The sequence below is a fragment of the Phocoena sinus genome, chromosome 4 (genome assembly GCF_008692025.1).
Source record: "Phocoena sinus isolate mPhoSin1 chromosome 4, mPhoSin1.pri, whole genome shotgun sequence".
NCBI lineage: Eukaryota > Metazoa > Chordata > Mammalia > Artiodactyla > Phocoenidae > Phocoena > Phocoena sinus.
Window position 1 is genome coordinate 86,297,428 of NC_045766.1, and position 23,469 is coordinate 86,320,896.

The 23,469-nt window shown below is 39.6% G+C and overlaps 1 protein-coding gene across 4 annotated transcripts in view; it reads right to left on the reverse strand.

The window, feature by feature from the left end:
• The window catches only part of PHLDB2 (pleckstrin homology like domain family B member 2), a 131,032-nt gene that overhangs the window by 100,564 nt on the left and 6,999 nt on the right, over window positions 1-23,469 (reverse strand). For all 4 annotated transcript variants that reach the window (XM_032631450.1, XM_032631452.1, XM_032631449.1 and 1 more), the window contains exon 2: window positions 4,173-5,521. In XM_032631450.1, the coding sequence (XP_032487341.1) occupies window positions 4,173-5,507 (1,335 nt within the window). In that variant the 5' untranslated portion in view covers window positions 5,508-5,521. The remainder of the gene's footprint in view (window positions 1-4,172; window positions 5,522-23,469) is intronic.

A 23,469-nucleotide genomic window follows, 5' to 3' on the forward strand; every position in this document is an offset into this window, starting at 1 on the left:
CACCATGTTGTACACCTGAAAGTTATACAATACTGTAAATCAACTGTACTTTAATAAAATAAAGTTACATTAAAAATTTTAGATTTGCAGAAAGGGAGCTTATTTGACTTACTTTATAATATCTGCAAATAGTTAATTCTGTAAAGATGTAATAAAATGTTAAAACTTTGGCAAAGTTTGAACAACATTGATGAGTTTATTTATGAAGTAATTTTTTATGAGAAGTATCCTATTAATGTAAAACTAAAATGCAATTATCTCTTATTGAAATTACTTACTTACTTCTCTTGGAGAAATCAGCCTATGCTTACAAAAGATAGCAAAAGTTTATTTATTTGTTTTGTAATCTGCCTAGAGAGAAGAGTTTCAGTATTTCACAAGAGTAATCTTTTGTGCCTTGTCCTAACTGGGATATATACTTGCATATTTAAAATGACCAAAAACAGCTCCTCATCTGATTATTTTAAGATTTATTGTTTATAATAAATAACTTATTCTCACTTTATTAGGTAACCAAACTGCGAACATTCATTTTTCTCAGGCATCCACAACGCTATATTATTCAAATAACATAATCTCTGATTAATATTTGATTTCACCTTCCCAAGATCAGACCTTAAATTCAGGAAAACAATTTTTTTCCAAGATACCTTCTACATTTGAACTGTCTTTAAGTTTTCCCAGAGGACTATTGGGCAATGACAAAGAATTTTTTTCTTAACCTTACAAAAAGAAGAATGCTAGAAATAATTAGGTTTATTTGTTAAGCCCCTTCTTGATAAATAGCTCAACACTATCAAGAAATGCATAGGAAGATTTGTCAAATCCAATGAGAAGCTCAGCCTTCCCTAGGCTAATTTTGTACAGGCAAAATATTATAACATAAAGTTCAGTGATTGCATACTTTACAGAAAGGCCCTGGATATATGTCAACGTCCTCACTCTCTGTAATACGTTCTCACCCTCAGAGGAAACACTGATTAAATAAGACCAACATGGGCTTCCCTGGTGGTTCAGTGGTTAAGAATCCACCTGCCAATGCAAGGGACATGGGTTTGAGCCCTGGTCCGGGAAGATCCCACATACCATGGAGCAACTAAGCCCATGTGCCACATCTACTGAGCCTGTGCTCTAGAGCTCACAAGCCACAACTACTCAGCCTGCATGCCACAACTACTGAAGCCTGCGTGCCTAGAGCCCGTGCTCCACAGCAAGAGAAGCCACCGCAATGAGAAGCCCGTGCACTGCAATGAAGAGTAGCCCCCTCTCGCCACAACTAGAGAAAGCCCGCGCAGAGCAACGAAGACCCAACGCAGCCAAAAATAAATAAATAAAATAAATAAATTTATTAAAAAAAATAAGATCAACATCTTATTGCCTAATAGAAGATTTAAATTCTCTTTCTCGTTGAAACTGTTTGTTAAATTAACCGTAGATTAACCATAGCCACTTACTTTTACCCTCACCCAGTAGTCCACGATTTCCTCTCATGCTTTCCTAAAGACTCTGCTTAAGTTATAGGTGAGGATGTGCCTTTAACAAAGAAAGACAGTCTCAGAGCCTCGTGGACAGAACTTTACCAGATACTCTTCACTCTTGATATGCAAAGAATGGACTTAGGGTCAGAGGCTGACAGAAGAGCTGACATTACATAGACAAGTATGAGATAGTACTAGAGGCTAAATCAGATTTTCAGGACTTCTTTTAGTTCAGAAATAGATAACTTCATAAAATCAAATTAATGACCCAAGGTTAGAGGAATAAGAATTAATTACATAGAACAGATTGAACTGAAACTGGAAATCTAATTTATGAATGTGGACATGTATTTTGGAAAATTACTGGCATTATCTTAATGTTCTATCTTCTGATGGGGAAAACCCTTTTAGCATTCATGCTGATCTATATCTAACCATCAATTTAGTTGACTCCGATGTTGCAAACTAAATGAAACATTCTTTTAATGTTAGTTTGTTCTCCTTGGTCCTTCAGATTCAGGAAGAAACATTTTTTTCTGAGACTTTTTAATGGCAATAATATTATTTGCATGGGCTCAATAAGAATCTGTCCTCCCTTTTACTGGAATATAATCAGACAAATAGACAATACAACAGAGGCCAAATGTAGAGTGTCTTACTTAAAAACTAGCCTCACTTCATCAGATATGACAAGCCCCTTATTAAGGAGAAAGGGTTATAACTTCATATCTGAAGTTAATACCCAAAGCTTCTCCCAAGAAGTTGAACTAGGACCTGTTTGTGGCTTACAGGGCACCAACCTTATAGGCAGTAAAAAGGTCACTTGCTGGATAGCCAGGAACCTTAGCAGATTTGGGAAAACTAGAGGAAAGAAAAATTCACCAACTCTTATAAGTGCTAAAGGTGAAACCAGTTTGGGACTTCCCTGGTGGCGCAGTGGTTAAGAATCCTCCTGCCAATGCAGGGGACACGGGTTCAAGCCCTGGTCCAGGAAGATCCCACATGCCGCAGAGCAACTAAGCCTGTGCGCCACAACTACTGAGCCTGTGCTCTAGAGGCTGCAAGCCACAACTACCGAGCCCACATGCTGGCCTAGAGCCCATGCTCAGCAACAAGAGAAGCCACCACAATGAGAAGCTTGCGCACCACAACAAAGAGTAGCCCCTCTCACCTCAACTAGAGAAAGCCCGCATGCAGCAAGAAAGACCCAACACAGCCAAAAATAAAAATAAATAAATAAATAAGAGTTTGGTTTCCTACCCTTAGAACAGAAGAGTAAATAAAAGCATTTAAGGAAGACCTCTGGAGTGGAAGCCATTGAAATGCTCTCCTAGGTAACTTAATAAATCATAGAAGTTGATTCTCTGGCTTTATCAATGACAGTTGTTCAGCACAGTATAGCACTAGATTTGCTATCTGTATACAGGAAGGCTTTTACATGCTAATTAAAAGTTTTTCTAGCTTATGTCAATGAATCAGGCCCAAATACAATGCCTTTTGTGATCATGAAAAATCTTTGGAGATTATTTATGATAACAAAGGAACTGCCATACTGGAGCACCATCTAACATCCACCCACAGAATACCAAATTCTCTAGGGGTATACACATTTGTTTTCATTCACTATTAGTGATTAGGATATTTGGAAACTCTGTAAGGATAGACATTAACTTATCAAAAACTGTGAGTGATTGGAATAATTATTTTTCTAAAATTTCAAGCAAATTCTGTCCTGTATAGATGCAAAAGTTTCTGTTCATTATAATCCAGAAGTTATAATTTTATTGTCCTGTAGGGCATTAACTAGTTTTGTATGTGATTCAGAAATCTTATTCCAGCATACTTTCTTTTAGTAACTAAAATACTTTTGATACTCCTACACTTCTGTAAATCAGCTTTACCATCCTGCAGCTTCCCACATTAAGGAAATCATTAATCATTAATGAATCAAAATAATCTTACAGGTATTCACCCTAAAAAATTATGCTTAAAAGAAAATAGAAAAATGCAGCAGTTTGTTCTTACTCATTAGTGGGACTCTCCTGTTTCCTCTTTTCTTATTATTTTCAATATTTTTTACAGTAATCATAAATCCATAGAAAAAGACAACTCAGTAACTTTTTTTGAGCATGTGTAGTTTAGAGTCACTATATGTATTAAGATATGGCTGAAGGGAGTATGGTGTGTGTGTGTGTCTATATACAGTGCAGAAAAAAGGTTGAGCACCACTGGGGCAACCTTTCAACTTTACAGACAACTTGCTATACAGAGAAACTTACTGCCTAATTTCCAATGAGTTGTCATTTCACTGATTATTACCATCATAGCATATACATGCAAATTTGATGACATAAATAATACAAATCAGTGTTTCCTCATAGTCTTAAGAGAGAAGTTTGTAAGACTTTTAAAGTAATTCAGTAAAATTCACAGCTATCTTTGTTAGATTTATCAAGAATTTATACTTGTGAGACCTCTGCAGAGCAACTTAATATAACATTAGGCACACGTAGGCCTTCAAACTATCCATTTGTGACTAATAATAGTGATCTGGGAAGAGGAAGGTTAGCAGGAGGAAATCTAGGAAGGGACCAGTGGCTGGTGCACATGGAAATTCTACGCATATATCCTTGGGGTTTGTCTCCAAGAAGTTATTCAATGAAACAGTGAGGTCAAGTCAGATGAGAAGATTACCAATCGCTCCATCTCCTGCTCCCTGAGTCTCTCCTCCCTCTGCCGCCGGTGATAATCCATCAGGTCGTCTCGTCCTGAAATGGAGCTAATGCTGCTTTTCCGTTCCCGAAGGACAGGCTGGGGGGTTCCTGAGGCCTGTCTGAGGCTGTCCGGATCGGCATCATCAAACTCAACAGACCCACACGAGTAGTTCCTCCTGGCCGCAAACGCTCTGTCAAGCTCTCCGGGAGGGAATGAATGACCTGGGCTGGTCCCCAAGTAGGAAGCCCTATCAAGGTCATCAGAGGTACAGGAGGAGGTGGAGGCCAGAAGCATCTTCCGAGCCACTCGAGGACTGGCAGGGACGCTGAGGGTGGAACTCACATAAGGATTGCCCTCAGAGGCAGAGGTTTTATAGGGTAAAGCTCCTGAGCTCAAAGAAGAAAAATTCAGGTAATTGTCATTGTCTGTGATGCTATGAGGTAGATCCTTTTCCCCCAGTTTCGTTCGTTTGTAATTGCCCAGAGAGCTTCTTGGAGGCAAACTGAGAGGTGCCAGCTGATTCTCTGTGGCTCTGTGCAGCCTGGGGAGAGATCGGCTGTAGGCGCCCATGTGACTGAGGCTGCTGCTCGAGTACTTCCTAGTTCTTAAACTGATGTTTTCAGATGCCAGATCCTTGTGTCTGGTCACCTTAGGCTGAAGTGTCAGGTTGTCCTGGATGCTTATTTTCCTGGCTTGCTTTGGGCTTGAAGGCATGCTGGCTGCCCCTGACCTACCGATGGACAAGGAGCCAGTATCACCCAGGGAACTTCCATTCCACATGGTCAAGAGTGAGCCAGATGCTTTTCGGCCTTCCAGCCCTCCGAGAAAGTAGACATTGTCATGGGATTTATTCCTTGAGCTGTATTTGGAATAGGGAGGCTTCTCTGAAAGCCTCAAGGACCTTTCAGTGTCCCGGCCTGTAAAATGATCAAAGTCTGTTCTCCCAAGTGGATATCCACTAAGAGAGGGTGAAGTGCTGCGTAAAGGGGTGGGAGGTTTCACGGAAATATTTTTGTCATTTCCATCGCAAGAGAACTGCTTGGTTCCCTGGATTTTGGCCAAGGAGGGGCTACTTCTGACACTGGTTCCCAAAGGAGAAGGGCTTCTTTTAGCAGGCACAGGTTGTGAGAGGGTTAAATAGGAACCAGAATAGTCTCCATTGGTTTTAAATCTCAGACTGGAAGAATATTTCTTCGGGCTCAGGCTCTCCATCATGTTTTGGGAATCGTTTTCGAGGGAATTCGCCACAAAGCCCACCTCTAAGCTACCATTCTGTAAATCCAGCTGCTTTTGCATGTGGCTCTGCTCTGCCATAATCTTGTTGGAATCTGTAAAGGAAAAAAAAAAAGAAATAGCTTTACTTAACAAAGAAGATTTAAAAAGACGAACCACATTTTTCATCCTACAATAGGTTTGCAGTCCAATCTGTTGTAATTAAAAAACACAAATGCTGTTTTAGTAATAAACCTAGAAAAGCTGTCCTGCAAAATGAAGATGAATAAAGACCACTGATCTGGGATGTTTCTTGCACAAAAGAAAAATAACTCAAGAGGACGTCAATGAAATTTGAGAGGAACAAATCCCTAACCAAGTACAAGTGCAAGATGAGGTTGGTACCTAAAAAAGACAATGTCCCTTTAGTTTTCTAGTCCCTGGAGGACCACCTGCTTCCTGAGTACCTAGCAAAACCCAAAGGGATGCTGCAATGGGCCTTCCTTTAGATGTCTCTGCAAGAATCATTAACCGCTCAGAAGTTAAGTCCTGAGGAAACTAAATTCACATTCTGGCAGAGAAAGAAAATTTTGTGTTAGACGCTGATCAATAACATGAGGGTTAGAAGATGATTCTTTAAAGGGGGGCTATGAGAGTTACCTTCTCAACAAAAAGACTTAATAAAGCTCCCGCATCCACCAGAGAAAGGTAGGTAATAGTAGAGGAAGGAGTGTTCCCCATATTGCTGACATATCAGGGTCAGGGTGGAGTATTTAAAAACCTGAAACTGACGCATCCTTCAAGCTCCCAGGCATCCCAGAGGCACCATGATCATCCTTGATCTAACTCTCTCCTCTCATGGAAACACCTTTCTCCTTTTGCACCCATCCGAACCCACCCATTCTTCCAGGATCAGATTAGGATTCTATTTTCCACGATGAAAAGAAAATTTTTTTTAATGGATGTACCCATAAGAATATGTTTTGGACCCTAGTTTGAACAATATTAACTTAAGAAACTACAGTTTTAGTCTATGAAAATGTCTTTTTAATCACAAATTATCACTGTAAATGTGAAGCCTTATATTTCAAATGGATAAAAATATTTTCTTTAAGTTATCATCAAAGTGAAAACACAATTTAAACATAAATTTGAACTCAGATACTGCTAAGACGGTCCTCCAACTCCTTAGGCACCTCCAACACTGGTTACTGCATCTCTGCACTATATATAAACAGTATTACTTATGGTTAGTAATCATAACGTGTGACCAAGACACAAGTTTAAGGCAGAGGGTTTTCTAGTATTTCTATCATACTCCAGCCCCTCCTGACTCCCATCGCCCCACAGGTGAGACACTCAATGAACGCAAGTTTTCAGTGTCCATCACAGCCTTCCCCACTCCCTCCCAGCCACAGATGGAGGACCTTCACCTTGCTTGGTCACCCTCAGAGATTTCCTGGGCAAATGCAGGCAGCCCAATAAGGAACTGCTTCTTACCCAGAGAGTGGGGCAAAGAAACAGTTTGGCTGCTTAAATCCTAGAGATGGGCTGAGTCCTCATACTCCTCAAAGCTGCAGCTTCCCACAGGAAGCTCTGCCTTGGGTACCTTATCCTCCAACCCAAAGGCCTACCCTGATGGATAAAAGCATGATTGTCTTTTGAAGTGGACCTCAAAAATTTTTTTGAGATTCTCCTTTAGAATTGCCTCCCAGCTGGGATCTGGCCCTGCCATCTGGCTCTTGCCAGGTCTTTCATTCCTGGGGAATGCATCCAAGACAAATGTCCCTCTCAGCAATTGTCTGCCACTACCAATTCTGACCTCGAAAGCAACACCAGTCTGGTTTGAGCTATATCTCACCATGCCCCCTTGGAAGACTGAAACCACGATGACCTCTAGTCTTGGTTCCTTCTATTCCCGACTAACTTTATCACATGTTGGTTTGCTATGTTGAAATTCCAGCAAACCTTGGTCAATTCCCTCAAGTTAAATATTTTTGAATTGAGGAGACAAGGAAGTAGGTGGATCCTGAGAACATTACCATGTTATTTATTAAAGGGGAAAAAACACCTTAATTGCCCCCGAAATAAGGGAGAAAATCAAAAGCTATAGCATATCATATGAGTGAATATTAAGCCATTTAAAATCTTATTTCAAGGTATGTTTATAGCATTAAAAATACATTAATATAATGTTAAGTAAATTTTAAAAACCACACATACAATGAGTGCAGTCTTATATATACATCCACATATACACATGGATTACACATAGATGTTCAAGCGAAAATCTGGGGAATCATCACTGATCCCCTCTATCACTATATCCTCTATCCTCTACCATCTCTACCACTTCTCTATTCCCTCCTTCCTCATTTTATCCATCAACAAATCCTATCAATATTGTCCTTAATCCATAGTCTCAATCTGATCATTTCTGGATATTTCTACTGTTAACCCCCATTACAAGCCAACATCTTCTCTTCCCTTGTCCATATGCGTATTCTATAACAAGAACAATGGAATAAAAGAAATCACACCAGTGATTTTTAATTCACCTTTCTCAAACTAGTTTGTATTTTCCACATTTTATACAATGTGTTTGGGTTACCTTAACAATGAAGAAAAAAAATTAGTGTAAAATATTAGCATACAATCTGCAGCAATACTTCATTTCTAAGTTGATTAGACTCTCATTTTCCTAAGCTCTTGCCCAATTTTTGATCCAGATATTAACTCTTCCGAAAAAGGTTACTTTAAAGAACTTTTTCATCAGACTAAATACGTAAATATTTGAAGACTTCAACATTTTTTCCAAATCTTCTAAATGACTCAGGCAAAAATGACAATTATGCAAATTTACCCATTCCATACTTCATGCATCTGAAAAAACTGCAAAATCAAACATAACACCTTCCCTAATATGAATAAAGTGAACAGAGTGGTTACAAAAAAAGTCTCCAGGGCTTCCCTGGTGGCGCAGTGGTTGAGAGTCCGCCTGCCGATGCAGGGGACACGGGTTCGGGCCGCAGTCCGGGAAGATCCCACGTGCCGCGGAGCGGCTGGGCCCGTGAGCCATGGCCGCTGAGCCTGCGCGTCCGGAGCCTGTGCTCTGCAACGGGAGAGGCCACAACAGTGAGAGGCCTGCGTACCGCAAAAAAAAAAAAAAAGTCTCCAGATGTTTGCTGAATATGGCTTAGATAATATATTTAGTATGCTCATTTTTTAATGTAGTTATTAGATTATTTCATTACTTGGAGTGATTCTGCTTATTGTATAGAAAAAAATTAAAATCCTAACAGGTAGTTTCAGGTTCCTCATTCACTGACTAGGTATTAAGTGCCTACCACGTATCAGACTTTGGCTTAACAGGCACTCGTGTTGCTCACTATTATTCCCGTTCTCTCTTTTCAGAAACAAAGCAGTGCTATTCTTCCTCATTCCCATGACATTAGGTGTGGCTATGTCCCTTGCTTTGATCAATGAAACAGGAGAGAAAGTGACATGTCAGTTCCAAGCTGAAACACCAAGAGCTGGAGCATGATTCACCGTCTCCATCCCCTGCTAAGATTACTCACTTGTATCCAAGTCTGTAGAGGCTTCCTTAGCCTACCTCCCTCAGTGAGGGCAATAGAGAGCAGGGTCTCTGCCAATCCAAGATCGTCTTAAGCCACTGAGATTCGGGAGTTGTGTGTTACTATGGAGGTGTTAATCTTCATTAAGTGCCTACTATAAACCAGGCTTTAAGCTGGGCCCTGGAAAATATGTGGTCAAAGATACCATTTCCTGCCTTCACATAGCTCACAGTCCAAAGGGGAAAACACACATACGAATAAATGCTATATGGTGTGATGCATGCCTTGTTAGAGGATTGATTGACAGATCGGTAAAGGAGCATGGAGAGGGGCTAACCCAGTGAGACTGGTAGTCTGGGGAAGTTATCATAGAAAGAAATGACAATGGAGTTAAGTCCTATTGAAGAAAGGGAATCTGATGGGTATTATCCAATGGTAGCATAAAGCCACCTCCACACCTAAAATTTTGTGGTTTTAAAAATATAAACAAAATCTCAAGCCCATCTAAGGTCAGACTACTGGTACATCCAGCAAACATCCTGTCTCTGACAGAATTAATAACAAAAATTGTGTAGGAAAAAAGCAACAGTTATTTTCTATATTTAATAACTATGTATTTCTCTCTCATAGTTCTCTAAATCCTTTCCCATCTCCACCACCATGTAAGATATGATCTCTGGGGTCCAAGTCTATGCCTATCTTAAGTGTGGTTTAAATTGGACAGCAATCCTCCAACCATTTAGGATATTTTAGATAAGGATACAAAGGGAAATCCATAAGTGAGATGTTAGAATAACAAGAAAAAAATTAAAGCCAGTTAGTGGGGAAGACTTTGGTTATAAAGTAGTGCATACAAAATAGGAAACAGAGCTAAGATAGTGCAGAGTTAGCCATCCAGAAAGCAAGGCAGAGCAGATGCTGTTTAATGGAAGTCAGAAGCTAAGCACTGAGCCCAAACTCTGCACTTTCAATATTTGCTCTAACGGCGCAGAATTGAGGGTTTATGTCAAAAAGGATACTTAAAAGTTTAATTTTTGACTCAGCAGCATAGGACATTAATGTCATTTCAGATGATAAAATGTATTAATGTATTTCAACCGGTTTGCAGTTGCAAATGCTACTTAATCACCCAAACAAAATATTACCAAATATCATTCCCTCTTCCAACAAAACTACATAGTATCAAACTACTAAAGGGTATTCTTACTACCCTACAGGGTGGCAACACTTGGCCCCTCTCTCCTCCTCACATACACTTTTTTTTTTAATCAAAAAATTTAATTATTGGGAATTCCCTGGGGGTCCAGTAGTTAGGACTCCGTGCTTCCACTACAGGGGGCACAGGTTCGATCCCTGGTCAGGTAACTAAGATTCCTCATGCCGCGCAGCTCAGCCAAAACTCGCCACCGCCAAAAAATGTAATTATTGATGCAGTTTAGTTGGCCAAACAAAATACAACACCAAAATATTCCACAGTAGTACTAGCTGAAAGATCAGCTTTACAGTCTCTAGGGAAGAGACAAGCAAGACATTTGCAAATAATAAACCACATCTGAGAAACAGCCATGCAACATTTCTCCACCACACATATTGCAGAAGAAAGCTACAGATGATCTGGAGGGAAGAACATTCCAGAGAATATTTTAAGATATTCATGTCTGATACCCTGGTTTTTCAGTTCAACCTTATTGGGTCTGTTAAGGATGTGTAAAAAGTTGTACACTTAAAGATTTATCATCAAGTATAAACATGTAATTCACTCATTTTCCTGAAGCTGAGTTTACCATAGCTGAGTACATATGTATGTATACTTGTGTCAATTTGAGATCTCTTAATCCCATAAATCAATTCAACTCAAAAGGTGGAGAATCACACAGGTGGTCTTTCTGACCCTAGGAGTGACAATAATGGTTCATGATACCTCTCTCTCCTTCCCCAGTTCCAGGGTGTTCTTTTCATTGCGAATGAGATCACACGAGTGGAGGCCTAGAGGTGGGAAAAGCATAGGGAAATGTAGAACAGGAAGCAGTAATGTACTCTGAATGAGGATGAGAGCTAAGGCAAGGAGAGCAGAGGCAGGAGGGCAGAGGATACAATGGGAGAGACTGGGTTTAATTCCCCAACAGTGAGGGAGATAGCAACGCGATGGAGCCCTGCAGACAATGTATTAGAGACTGCAGCTGAGGTTAGGAAAAGAAAGCAGAGGAAGAACTAGGGCTGTGGGAGGTGAAAGGGCACACTGCAAGAGGTGTTGTCAAAGTGACACACAAGAGAGAGGGCGGCCGGAGAGAGGTCTATGTTAACACGTGTAAGAAAGGTGAGGAATTCTCTGAGGTTTCTAGCCTGGCTTCTTGATCTCCGCTGGTGTATTTCTTTTTGCTTTCCTGTACATTTTATGTAAACAAAAAAGAAGTCTCATGGAAATTATAAAATCACTGCATTATGTTATTGTGGAAGTAAAACAGCCCCAAGGGCACTAATGGCTCCATATACTGCACGCATACGCACAGAAACAGAACCGGTGTGGAGAAGGGAAGAAGGCATCTGGTGCCCATCTGAAAGAAGAGACAACACCGGGTCATCTAAACAGGAAAGAAGTTAATGTGTGTTGAAACATTTGGGCTTACTTTCCAATCCATAAATTTAATCCCTCCAGAGCTCTCTTGTTATTTTATCACCTGAAACGTATATCATCTCATTGTCGATTAGAAAATGCCAGGAGTCATTTAGAGATCTCTGGAAGGTACCACGGAAAGTCACGGTACATCCTCCCTTAAGAAGAAAATTATTGGAAAAACTAATCTCAGGGATCATGTTTGAAAGTTTCTTGGTAGATTCTTTCCTCTTTGCCACAATGCTGGTATATGTTTTAAAATATAATTCTCCTGCTCCATTTGTACCAAATAACACCACAGTGAAGCTAATCCCATCCAAACTCTAAGTCACTAATGGTGACTTCAGAGCACTGTGATGGCCAGAGTTGTAGGGATCTTGGTTTCAAGATAATGAATACACACCCAGGGAGCAAAGTTTTAAAAAATGAACAAATTAAAATGAAGTATTTACTGTGTTGTGTTGTGTGTGTTGCATTAGAAGTAGGAGTCTTAAAGTCTGGCCTATATATGTAAATGCAGTTTTCCAGGTAATTTATACCAAGAGTTTGGAGGATTCTTAAATTATACAACACTTTACTTGTCATTTTACATCGCCGTGCACAAACACTTCTCAGGATCACCCAATATAGCAGGAATTAATCAAAGGGGGAGTGCAAGAGCAAGTGAAAGGAAAGTGGAAATCTTTTCATATGGCTGGGGAAAGGGGATGGATGTAGATTACAGAAGCAAATTCAGAAAAAGAATCTTACCAAAGAAATCAGGAGGGTTTAGGTTAAAATTTCCACTTTATGAAAAAGTTTGAGTCTCTGTTGTTCTTATGAGGGGCCTTAGAGCTGAGGTGCTGGCTCTGGGAGCATATTTTGCCACAGACAGTGGTTGATGCCTGGTGTTTCAAACTCTCCCAGCACACTGGTGGTCCACAGGCTGGCCTCTTTCAGCACTGACGTTTACGGTATGGCAATGTTTTAAAGTACCTACTGATGACACGTAATTGAATTCAGACACCAGCTTAGAGCAGTCTGTCAGAAGCAGTGTTATTGGGGAGGTGGAAGGGGGGGGGGGAATTCTGTGGTGACCAGTGGTGCCTGAGGGAAGAAGCTTTTAGAGGACTGAATAGGAAAAACTAAGAAATCTACTTCAGCCCCAAACTCCAAGCTTAAGAATGGAGAACAATGGACACAAAAACCTCCCTCTTTTCCCACTAATCCCAACATGAAAATATGATGAAGGGGGAGGGGGACTACTTAGAAGCTTCAGGAACAACCACTTCCTCCTCTAGCAATATTCTCATTTCAGACATCGAAAGCAGCCTGTTTTCCCCACCCTCCGTTACCCAAACACCATCCTCAGTGAAACAAACCCTCAGTCCTCTGGACTCCACCTTTGCAAATATACCCTCCTTTTCCACAAGTATTTCCTTTCATCACTAAATCCTCAGCCTCCTGCTTCTCTACACACAAGCCACACCTCTCCACACAACCCCACACCCACTGGCAAACACCTTCCCAGATCCTCTCTTCTTCAAATATCCCCTCCTACGCACAGGTTTGGTTTTTTTTTTTTAATTTATTTATTTTACTTATTTATTTTGACTGCTTTGGTTCTTTGTTGCTGTGCGCGGCTTTCTCTACTTGCGGAGAGCGGGGGCAACTTTTCGTTGTGGTGCGTGGGCTTCTCATTGCGGTGGCTTCTCTTGTTGTGGAGCACGGGCTCTAGGCGCATGGGCTTCAGTAGTTGTGGCACGTGGACTCTAGAGCGCAGGCTCAGTAGTTGTGGCTCACAGGCTTAGTTGCTCCGCGGCATGTGGGATCTTCCCAGACCAGGGCTCAAACCTATGTCCCCTGCATTGGCAGGTGGATTCTTAACCACTGCACCACCAGAGAAGCCCCCATACACAGGTTTTGTAAGCATCCCTAAATCTGGACCTTCCCACTGTCTCAACATCCATCCCCACAGAACTTCATCTCCCATTCATGCAACCTGGCCTCCTAAACTCTGTTCCTTTAAACTCTTCCTCCACACTCAAGATTTTACGTCTCAGCGCAGGGAAGAAAAAAACAAAAACCATAAAACCAAACTTCTGTTAGTGGACACTGAGCCCTTATTGGTTTTTTTGCAAATAAACAGAGCAGCAAATGGATTCTCATTCCTCATTCCTTGCGCCATGTTCTCTGTCATTTAAAGATCAGCCTTTTTGAACAAAATAATTATTATCTGCTAGATACATGTAGATACATTGATAATCTCCAAGGAGGGCATTTTTATCTCTCAAAAGGACCCAAGAATAAGGAGGATGTTTTGTTCTTTCAGACTGAGCCTGTTCAACAGTAAATCTTACTGTATGCAGACAGACACACATTCACAGACACACAGAGACAGACATACACTGCCCACATGCCCATAGCAGTCTAAAAGGCACAAAGACTTTGTGACTCCCAGAGGAGGCTCTTCAGAACCCAGGCAAGTTGAGGCATCCTCAGAATTTGCCAGGTGTTGGGGTGATGCATGGCAGGCTGGAGAGAAAGGGAGGACCACTGGAATGCTGATATGATCTCAGGACACTGATTACACAGTTCCTTTCTTGGTTTTCTTGTTTTCCCTTTTGAATTTTTACTTTATTATGTTCTGAAAACAACTAAAAGAAGAGGTAAGGGAGACCATTAAGGAAAGAACAAAAGTATCAGATGATGCCACAGGGAGGACAGGAGCACAGAAGGGACTGGGGCATGATGGGGAATAGGGGGAGGAAATAGGAGATGGAAGAAGTGATGACAAAAAGTAAAAAAAAAAAAAAAGTTTCGGCTTCTTCCTATCACAATAAATCAGTCTACCCCATGATACCATTCCTTTCTGTCATCTCCAGCCCACTGAAGTCTAAGCTCTGTCAAAATAAGTCCAGATGGCATCCAATGGTTCCTAAAGGTAATCACAATCAATAGCAAAAACCATATTCAAATGAGGATCTTTATCTCCTGTGACAGAGGTTCCTTTTAAATAAGTCTAGATTGTTTTATATGAGGAATTCTTAAGAATCTTACAGGACTCTTGTAAAGAGGGTAAAACATCAATAGGGATGTTTAAACCATTTTGTGCCGGTCCCTTGAATAAGACTTGTCTGCCTGAACTTTAAAATATTCTTTAGACCACCCGGGGAATTTGGCTGCACGCTTCCTGTGATAACTCTTTTCAGCCTGTGAGGAAGGCAGGGGAAGAAGGACAGAAAGCAGGAAAAACCTCAAAAAACATTTGGGTCATTCAAATTCCCTTCCTACTTGCCAAACTCCTGACTTTTATCTAAATATTCAAGATGTGACTTTTACCAATTGGACTCACATTTGTGTTTATATCATTATTAAAACAGCTTTTCAATTCTGCAGCCTGTGGAACGAAAACCACACTCACAGAAAGAAAGACAAAATAAAAAGACAGAGGACTATGTACCAGATGAATGAACAAGATAATCCCCCCCACAAAAAAATAAATGAGGTGGAGATAGGCAACCTTCCAGAAAAAGAATTCAGAATAATGATAGTGAAGATGATTCAGGACCTCAGAAAAAGAATGGAGGCAAAGATCAAGAAGATACAAGAAATGTTTAACAAAGACCTAAAAGAATAAAAAACCAAACACCTAGAGGAACAAACAGAGATTAACAATGCAATAACTGAAATGAAAAATAGACTAGAAGGAATCAATAGCAGAATAACTAGGGCAGAAGAATGGATAATTGACTTGGAAGACACAATGGTGGAATTCACAGCTGTGGAACAGAATAAGAAAAAAGAATGAAAAGAAACAGACAGCCTAAGAGACCTCTGGGACAACATTAAATGCAACAACATTCACATTATAGGGGTCCCAGAAGGAGAAGAGAGAGAGAAAGGACCCAAGAAAATATTTGAAGAGATTATGATTGAAAACTTCCCTAACATGGGAAAGTAAATTGCCACCAAAGCCCAAGAAGTGCAGGGAGTCCCAGGCAGGATAAACCCAAGGAAAAACAAACTGAGACACATAGTAATAAATTGGCAAAAATCAAAGACAAAGAAAAATTATTAAAAGCAACAAGGGAAAAACGACAAATAACATACAAGGGAACTCCCACAAGGTTAACAACTGATTTCTCAACAGAACCTCTACAAGCCAGAAGGAAGTGGCATGATATATTTAAAGTGACGAAGGGGAAGAACCTACAAACAAGATTACTCTACCCAGCAAGGATCTCATTCAGACTTGACGGAGAAATCAAAAATTTTACAGACAAGCAAAAGCTAAGAGAATTCAGCACCACCAAACCAGCTCTACAACAAATGCTAAAGGAAATTCTCTAAGTGGGAAACACAAGAGAAGAAAAGGACGTACAAAAACAAACCCCCAAAACTTAAGAAAATGGTAATAGGAACATACATATTGATAATTACCTTAAATGTAAATGGATTACATGCTTCAACCAAAAGACACAGGCTCTCTGAAAGGATACATAAACAAGACCAATCTGTATGCTGTCTAAAAGAAACCCACTTCAGACCTAGGGACACATACAGACTAAAAGTGAGGGGATGGAAAAAGACATTCCGTGCAAATGGAAAATTAAAAAAAGCTGGAGTAGCAATATTCATATCAGATAAAACAGACTTTAAAATAAAGAATGTTACAAGAGACAGGAAGGATATTGCATAATGATCAAGGGATCAATCCAAGAAGAAGATATAACAATTATAAATATTTATGCACCCAACATGGATCACCTCAATACATAAGGCAAACGCTAACAACTATAGAGGAGGAAATCAACAGTAACACAATAACAGTGGGAGACCTTAACACCTCACTAACACCAATGGACAGATCACCCAGACATAAAATGAATAAGGAAACACAAGCTTTAAATGACACAATAGACCAGATAGATTTAATTGATATTTATAGAACATTCCATCTGAAGACAGCAGATTACATTTTCTTCTCAAGTGCACACAGAACATTCTCCAGGATAGATCACATCTTGGGTCACAAATCAAGCCTCGGTAAATTTAAGAAAACTGAAATCATCTCAAGCATCTTTTCCAACCACAACCCTATGAGATTAGAAATCCATTACAGGGAAAAAAATGTAAAAGACACAAACACATGGAGGCTAAACAATACGTTACTAAAGGAACAAGAGATCACTGAAGAAATCAAAGAACAAATCAAAATATACCTAGACACAAATGACAACAAAAACACGATGATCCAAAACCTACGGGATGCAGCAAAAGCAGCTCTAAGAGGGAAGAATATAACAATACAATCCTACCTCAAGAAACAAGAAAAATCTCAAATAAACAATCTAACCTTACACCTAATGCAACCAGAAAAAGAACAAATAAAATCCAAAGCTAGTCGAAGGAAAGAAATCATAAAAATCAGAGCAGAAATAAATGAAATAGAAACAAAGAAAACAATAGCAAAGATCAATAAAACTAAAAGCTGGTTCTTTGAGAAGATAAACAAAATTGATAAACCTTTAGCCAGACTCATCAAGAAAAAGAAGGAGAGGACTCAAGTCAATAAAATTAGAAATGAAAAAGGAGAAGTTACAATGGACACTGAAGAAATACAAAGCATCCTAAGAGACTACTACAAGCAACCTATGCCAATAAAATGGACAACCATGAAGAAATGGACAAATTCTTAGAAAGGTATAACCTTCCAAGACTGAACCAGGAAGAAACAGAAAATATGAACAGACCAATCACAAGGAATGAAATTGAAACTGTGATTAAAAATCTTCCAACAAACAGAAGTCCAGGACCAGATGGCTTCACAGGTGAATTCTATCAAACATTTAGACAGGAGCTAACACCCATCGTTCCCAAACTCTTCCAAAAAACTGCAGAGGAAGGAACACTTCCAAACTCATTCTATGAGGCCACCATCGCCATCACTATCCCCCTGATACTAAAACCAGACAAGGATACTACATAGAAAGAAAATTACAGACCAGTATCACTGATGAATATAGATGAAAATATCCTCATCAAAATACTAGCAAAGAGAATCCAACAACACATTAAAAGGATCATACAACATGATCAAGTGGGGTTTATCCCAGGGATGCAATGATTCTTCAATATACGCAAATCAATCAATGTGATACACCATATTAACAAATTGAAGAATAAAAACCATATGATCATCTCAATAGATGCAGAAAAACCTTTTGACAAAATTCAACACCCTTTCATGATAAAAACTCTCCAGAAAGTGGGCATAGAGGGAACATACCTCAACATAATAAAGACCATATATGAAAAACCCACAGCAAACATCATTCTCAATGGTGAAAAACTGAAAGCATTTCCTCTAAGATCAGGAATAAGACAAGGATGTCTACTCTTGCCACTATTATTCAACACAGTTTTGGAAGTCCTAGCCACAGCAATCAGAGAAGAAAAAGAAATAACAGGAATCCAAACTGGAAAAGAATAAGTAAAACTGCCACTGTTTGCAGTTGACATGATACTATACATAGATCATGCTAAAGATGTCGCCAGAAAACTACTAGAGCTAATCAATGAATTGAGTAAAGTTGCAGGATACAAAATTAATGCACAGAAATCTCTTGCATTCCTATACACTAATGATGAAAAATCTGCAAGGGAAATTAAGGAAACACTCCCATTTACCATTGCAGGAAAAAGAATAAAAAACCTAGAAATAAACCTACTTAAGGAGGTAAACTACCTGTACTCAGAAAACTATAAGACACTGATGAAAGAAATCAAAGATGACACAAACAGATGGAGAGATATACCATGTACTTGGATGGGAAGAATCAATACTGTGAAAATGACTATACTACCCAAAGCAATCTACAGATTCAATGCAATCCCTATCAAATTACCAATGTCATTCTTTACAGAACTAGATCAAAAAACTGCATAATTTGTATGGAGATAAAAATGACCCTGAATAGCCAAAGCAATCTTGAGGGAAAAAAATGGAGCTGGAGGAATCAGACACCCTGACTTGAGACTATACTGCTAAGCTACAGTAATCAAGACAGTAAGGTACTGGCACAAAAACAGAAATATAGATCAATGGAACAGGATAGAAAGTCCAGATTTAAACCCAGACACCTATGATCAACTAATCTATGACAAAGGAGGAAGGATATACAATGGAGAAAAGTCTGTCTCTTCAACAAGTGGTGCTGGGAAAACTGGACAGCTACATGTAAAAGAATGAAATTAGGGCTTCCCTGGTGGCGCAGTGGTTGGGAGTCCGCCTGCCGATGCAGAGGATGTGGGTTCGTGCCCCGGTCTGGGAAGATCCCACATGCCACGGAGCGGCTGGGCCCGTGAGCCATGGCCGCTGGGCCTGCGCGTCGGGAGCCTGTGCTCCGCAACGGGAGAGGCCACGGCAGTGAGAGGCCCGCGTAACACACACAAAAAAAAGAATGAAATTAGAACACTCCCTAACACCATACACAAAAATAAGCTCAAGATGGATTAAAGACCTAAATGTAAGACCAGACACTATAAAACTCTTAGAGGAAAACATAGGAAGAACACTCTTTGACATAAATCACAGCAAGATCTTTTGTGACCCACCTCCCAGAGTAATGGAAATAAAAACAAATGGAACCTAATGAAACTTAAAAGCTTTTGCATAGCAAAGGAAACTATAAACAAGATGAAAAGACAACCCTCAGAATGGGAGAAAATATTTGCAAATGAATCAATGGACAAAGGATTAATCTCCAAAATATATAAACAGCTCATGCAGCTCAATATTAAAAAAACAAACAACCTAATCAAAAAATGGGCAGAAGACCTAAACAGACATTTCTCCAAAGAAGATATACAGATTGTCAACAAACACATGAAAGAATGCTCAACATCACTAATCATTAGAGAAATGCAAATCAAAACTACAATGAGGTATCACCTCACACTGGTTAGAATGGGCACCATGAGAAAATCTACAAACAACAAATGCTGGGGAGGGTGTGGAGAAAAGGGAACCCTCTTGTACTGTTGGTGGGAATGTAAATTGATACTGCCACTATGGAGAACAGTATGGAGGTTCCTTAAAAAACTAAAAATAGAATTACCATATGATCCAGCAATTCCACTACTGGGCATATACCCAGAGAAAACCATAATTCAAAAAGACACTTGCATCCCCATGTTCATTGCAGCACTATGTACAATAGCCGGGTCATGGAAGCAACCTAAATGTCCATTGACAGACAAATGGATAAAGAAGACATGGTACATATATACAATGGAATATTACTCAGCCATAAAAAGGAACGAAACTGAGTTATTTGTAGCAAGGTGGATGGACCTAGAGTCTGTCATACAGATTGAAGTAAGTCAGAAAGAGAAAAACAAATACTGTATGCTAACACATATACATGGAATTTAAAAAAAATGGTTGTGATGAACCTAGGAGCAGGACAGGAATAAAGACGCAGACATAGAGAATGGACTTGAGGACACGGGGAGGGGGAAGGGTAAGCTGGGACGAAGTGAGAGAGTGGCATGGACATATATACACTACCAAATGTAAAATAGATAGCTAGTGGGAAGCAGCTGCATAGCACAGGGAGATCAGCTCGGTGCTTTGTGACTACCTAGAGGGGTGGCATAGGGAGGCTGGGAGGGAGAGGCAAGAGGGAGAGGATATGGGGATATATGTATACATATAGCTGATTCACTTTGTTGTACAGCAAAAACTAACACAACATTATAAAGCAATTATACTCCAATAAAGATGTTTTTAAAAAAAAGGAAAAAAGACACATGCACCCCAATGTTCATTGCAGCAACAGCCAGGTCATGGAAGCAACCTAAATGCCCATCGACAGACAAATCGATGAAGATGTGGTACATATATACAATGGAATATTACTCAACCATAAAAAGAATGAAATTGGGTCATTTGTAGAGATGTGGATGGACCTAGCGACTGTCATACAGAGTGAAGTAAGTCAGAAAGAGAAAAACAAATATCGTATATTAACGCATATATGTGAAATCTAGAAAAATGGTACACATGAACCGGTTTGCAGGGCAGAAATAGAGACACAGATGTAGAGAACAAACGTATGGACACCAAGGGGGGAAAGCAGGGGGTGGGGATGTGGTGGGATGAATTGGGAGATTGGGATTGACATGTATACACTGATATGTATAAAATAGATTAATAAGAACCTGCTGTATAAATAAATAAATAAAATTTAAAAAACAGCTTTAGCAATATTTGAAGGAGACACAATATGAATGTAATAAGTATATATATATATATATATATATATATATATATGTTATAAATTAAGTTCAACAGAATGATGCGGTAGGAAAGTTCTCAAATTAAAAGCATGCTGTCTCCGGACTTTCCTGGTAGTGCAGTGGTTAAGAATCCGCCTGCCAGTGCAAGGGACACGGGTTCAAGCCCTGGTCCAGGAAGATCCCACATGCCGCGGAGCAACTAAGCCCCTGTGCCACAACTACTGAGCCTGTGCTCTAGAGCCTGCGAGCCACAACTACTGAGCCTGCGTGCCACAACTACTGAAGCCCGTGCACCTAGAGCCCGTGCTCCGTGACAAGAGAAGCCACCACAGTGAGAAGCCCACGCACCGCAACCAAGAGTAGCCCCCACTCGCTACAACTAGAGAAAGCCCATGTGCAGCAACGAAGACCCAACACAGCCAAAAATAAATAAATAAATACATTTATTAAAAAAAAACAACAAAACATGGTGTCTCCGATTACAGAAAATACAAAGAACAGAGGAATACATTAAACAACACTATGGAGAAAGTATCACTTAAATCTAAAACATGTGGAAGTCTACAGAAAAATAACAAATGTCTTCAACCAGCAAATGGCAAGGAAAAAAATAAGAGAGGGAACAGTTCTAGATTTAAAAAGAACCAGGAGATACACCAATTAACAATTAAATGCAATATGTAGACCTTGTTTGGATTCTGTTTTGAACAATCCAACTATTAAACAAAAATTTTATGTGACAATCAGAGAATCTGAACACTGACTGGAAAAAAGATATTTTAATTACTCCCATTTTTGTTTTTAGGTGTGATAATGATTTGCTGTATTTTTTAAAAATCCTAAGCTCTTAGATTTATATTTTAAATTTTTTATGAATAAAATACTACAGTATTTGGAATCTGCTTTATAACAATCTATGTCTGGGGGGAAGTAAGGTCTACAGATGAAACAATATCAGCATATGTAGGTAACTGTTGAAACTGAATGATGGGTACATGAGATTTCACTGCATTATTCTTTTAATTTTTATGTATGTTTAAAATTTTCCATAATAAAAATATTTAAAAAGTAAAAGATGTGTGCATTCCGAAAACCAATATGAATAAAAATATATGAATATATACTGACTTAAAAATGATAGTGGCTCAGTTTACAAAGAAGGATGTGTTCATACAGTGGCTCCTTGCTGATTTTTTAAAAAGTACGAAATACTAACCTTCTGTCATATTGAATTAAGCTCCTAAAAGCAGATTTTTTTTTTTTAAGTACCTTGGAGAAATCTGAAAGGAAATGCATTGTCTAGATTACAAGTATCAGGCCATAATATTTCGGATACTTGCAAGATAATGGTAGGTCACAATAGCTAAATTTCACTACTATGCATATTCAAATAAAACCCACCTCTTCAGAAAGTTAAAATGTAAACACAAAAACTGACAAACCTGCCATATCTTGAAGAATTTCAGCCTCAAAAAACTATTAAAACACACACACATACCCTTCCATATTTATGCTAAGACAGAGACCAACATACTTTATAGATTCTTAAATTATGTGATGGCTTCTCTGAAAGTGGGAGAGTTCTTTAGGTAGGATATTACAGACCCATATTTTCAGGGTTCTTTATAGAATCCTAAGATAGCTTTAGTTGAAGATAAAGGTTTCTAAAATTTTCCCAAGTAAAGCAAATATTTCCAGATGTTTCTTATTCCTGATCATTGGCATAATTCATCCCCGTGTTTAGGTGATTCTGACTGTAGCCTCTGAACAATCCTCCTGTATTATGTGATCACCACAGTGAGACAAAGCCAAGAAGCAGAGTCATGGAATAACTAAGTTGGAGGTCTTGAATGTCTGTTTGCACCTGTGCTTCAGATTTACTTCCTGAAGCAGAGGGGTACTCCAGGAAAAAGCATCCTCTAAAACCAATTTATGCAAGAAAAATATTGACTCTGGGATCACATGGGGATGAAGATGCTCTCTCTTGACCCTGAAACCACCCCTATGGGCTGGAATTGAAAGCTGAGAGTTGGTGGGAGCAAACTCTGATCTTTACAGCATCCTGTCCCCATTCCATACTACTGATCAAAATACATTCTCTTCAGAGTCAGCTTCTGTTTTTTCGAAGTAACATTCACCAAATCCAAACGTACTATTCCCCATTCCCTTACCCAATACTTGTGAACTGGGAATAGTCAGGGGATAAGTAGGCTCAGGATGGATGGAACAAACACAAGGTGGCCACATCACCCATGATCATAGTGTTTTTCCCTTTAACTCAAAAACTGAGTGGATGGGTTTTTAAAAAATACTATAACGTAAACAAAACAATAATGATACCATCTCTTCATTACTTAACTGTAGGTTATGCGAAGTGGGTGTTATAGACAATATTTCCCTTTGCTGCGACCTACCTTTTTTTTTTTTTTTTTTTTTTTTTTTTTTGGCGGTACGCGGGCCTCTCACTGCTGTGGCCTCTCCCGTTGCAGAGCACAGGCTCCGGACGCGCAGGCTCAGCGGCCACGGCTCACGGGCCCAGCCGCTCCGCAACACGCGGGATCCTCCCGGACCGGGGCAAGAACCCACGCCC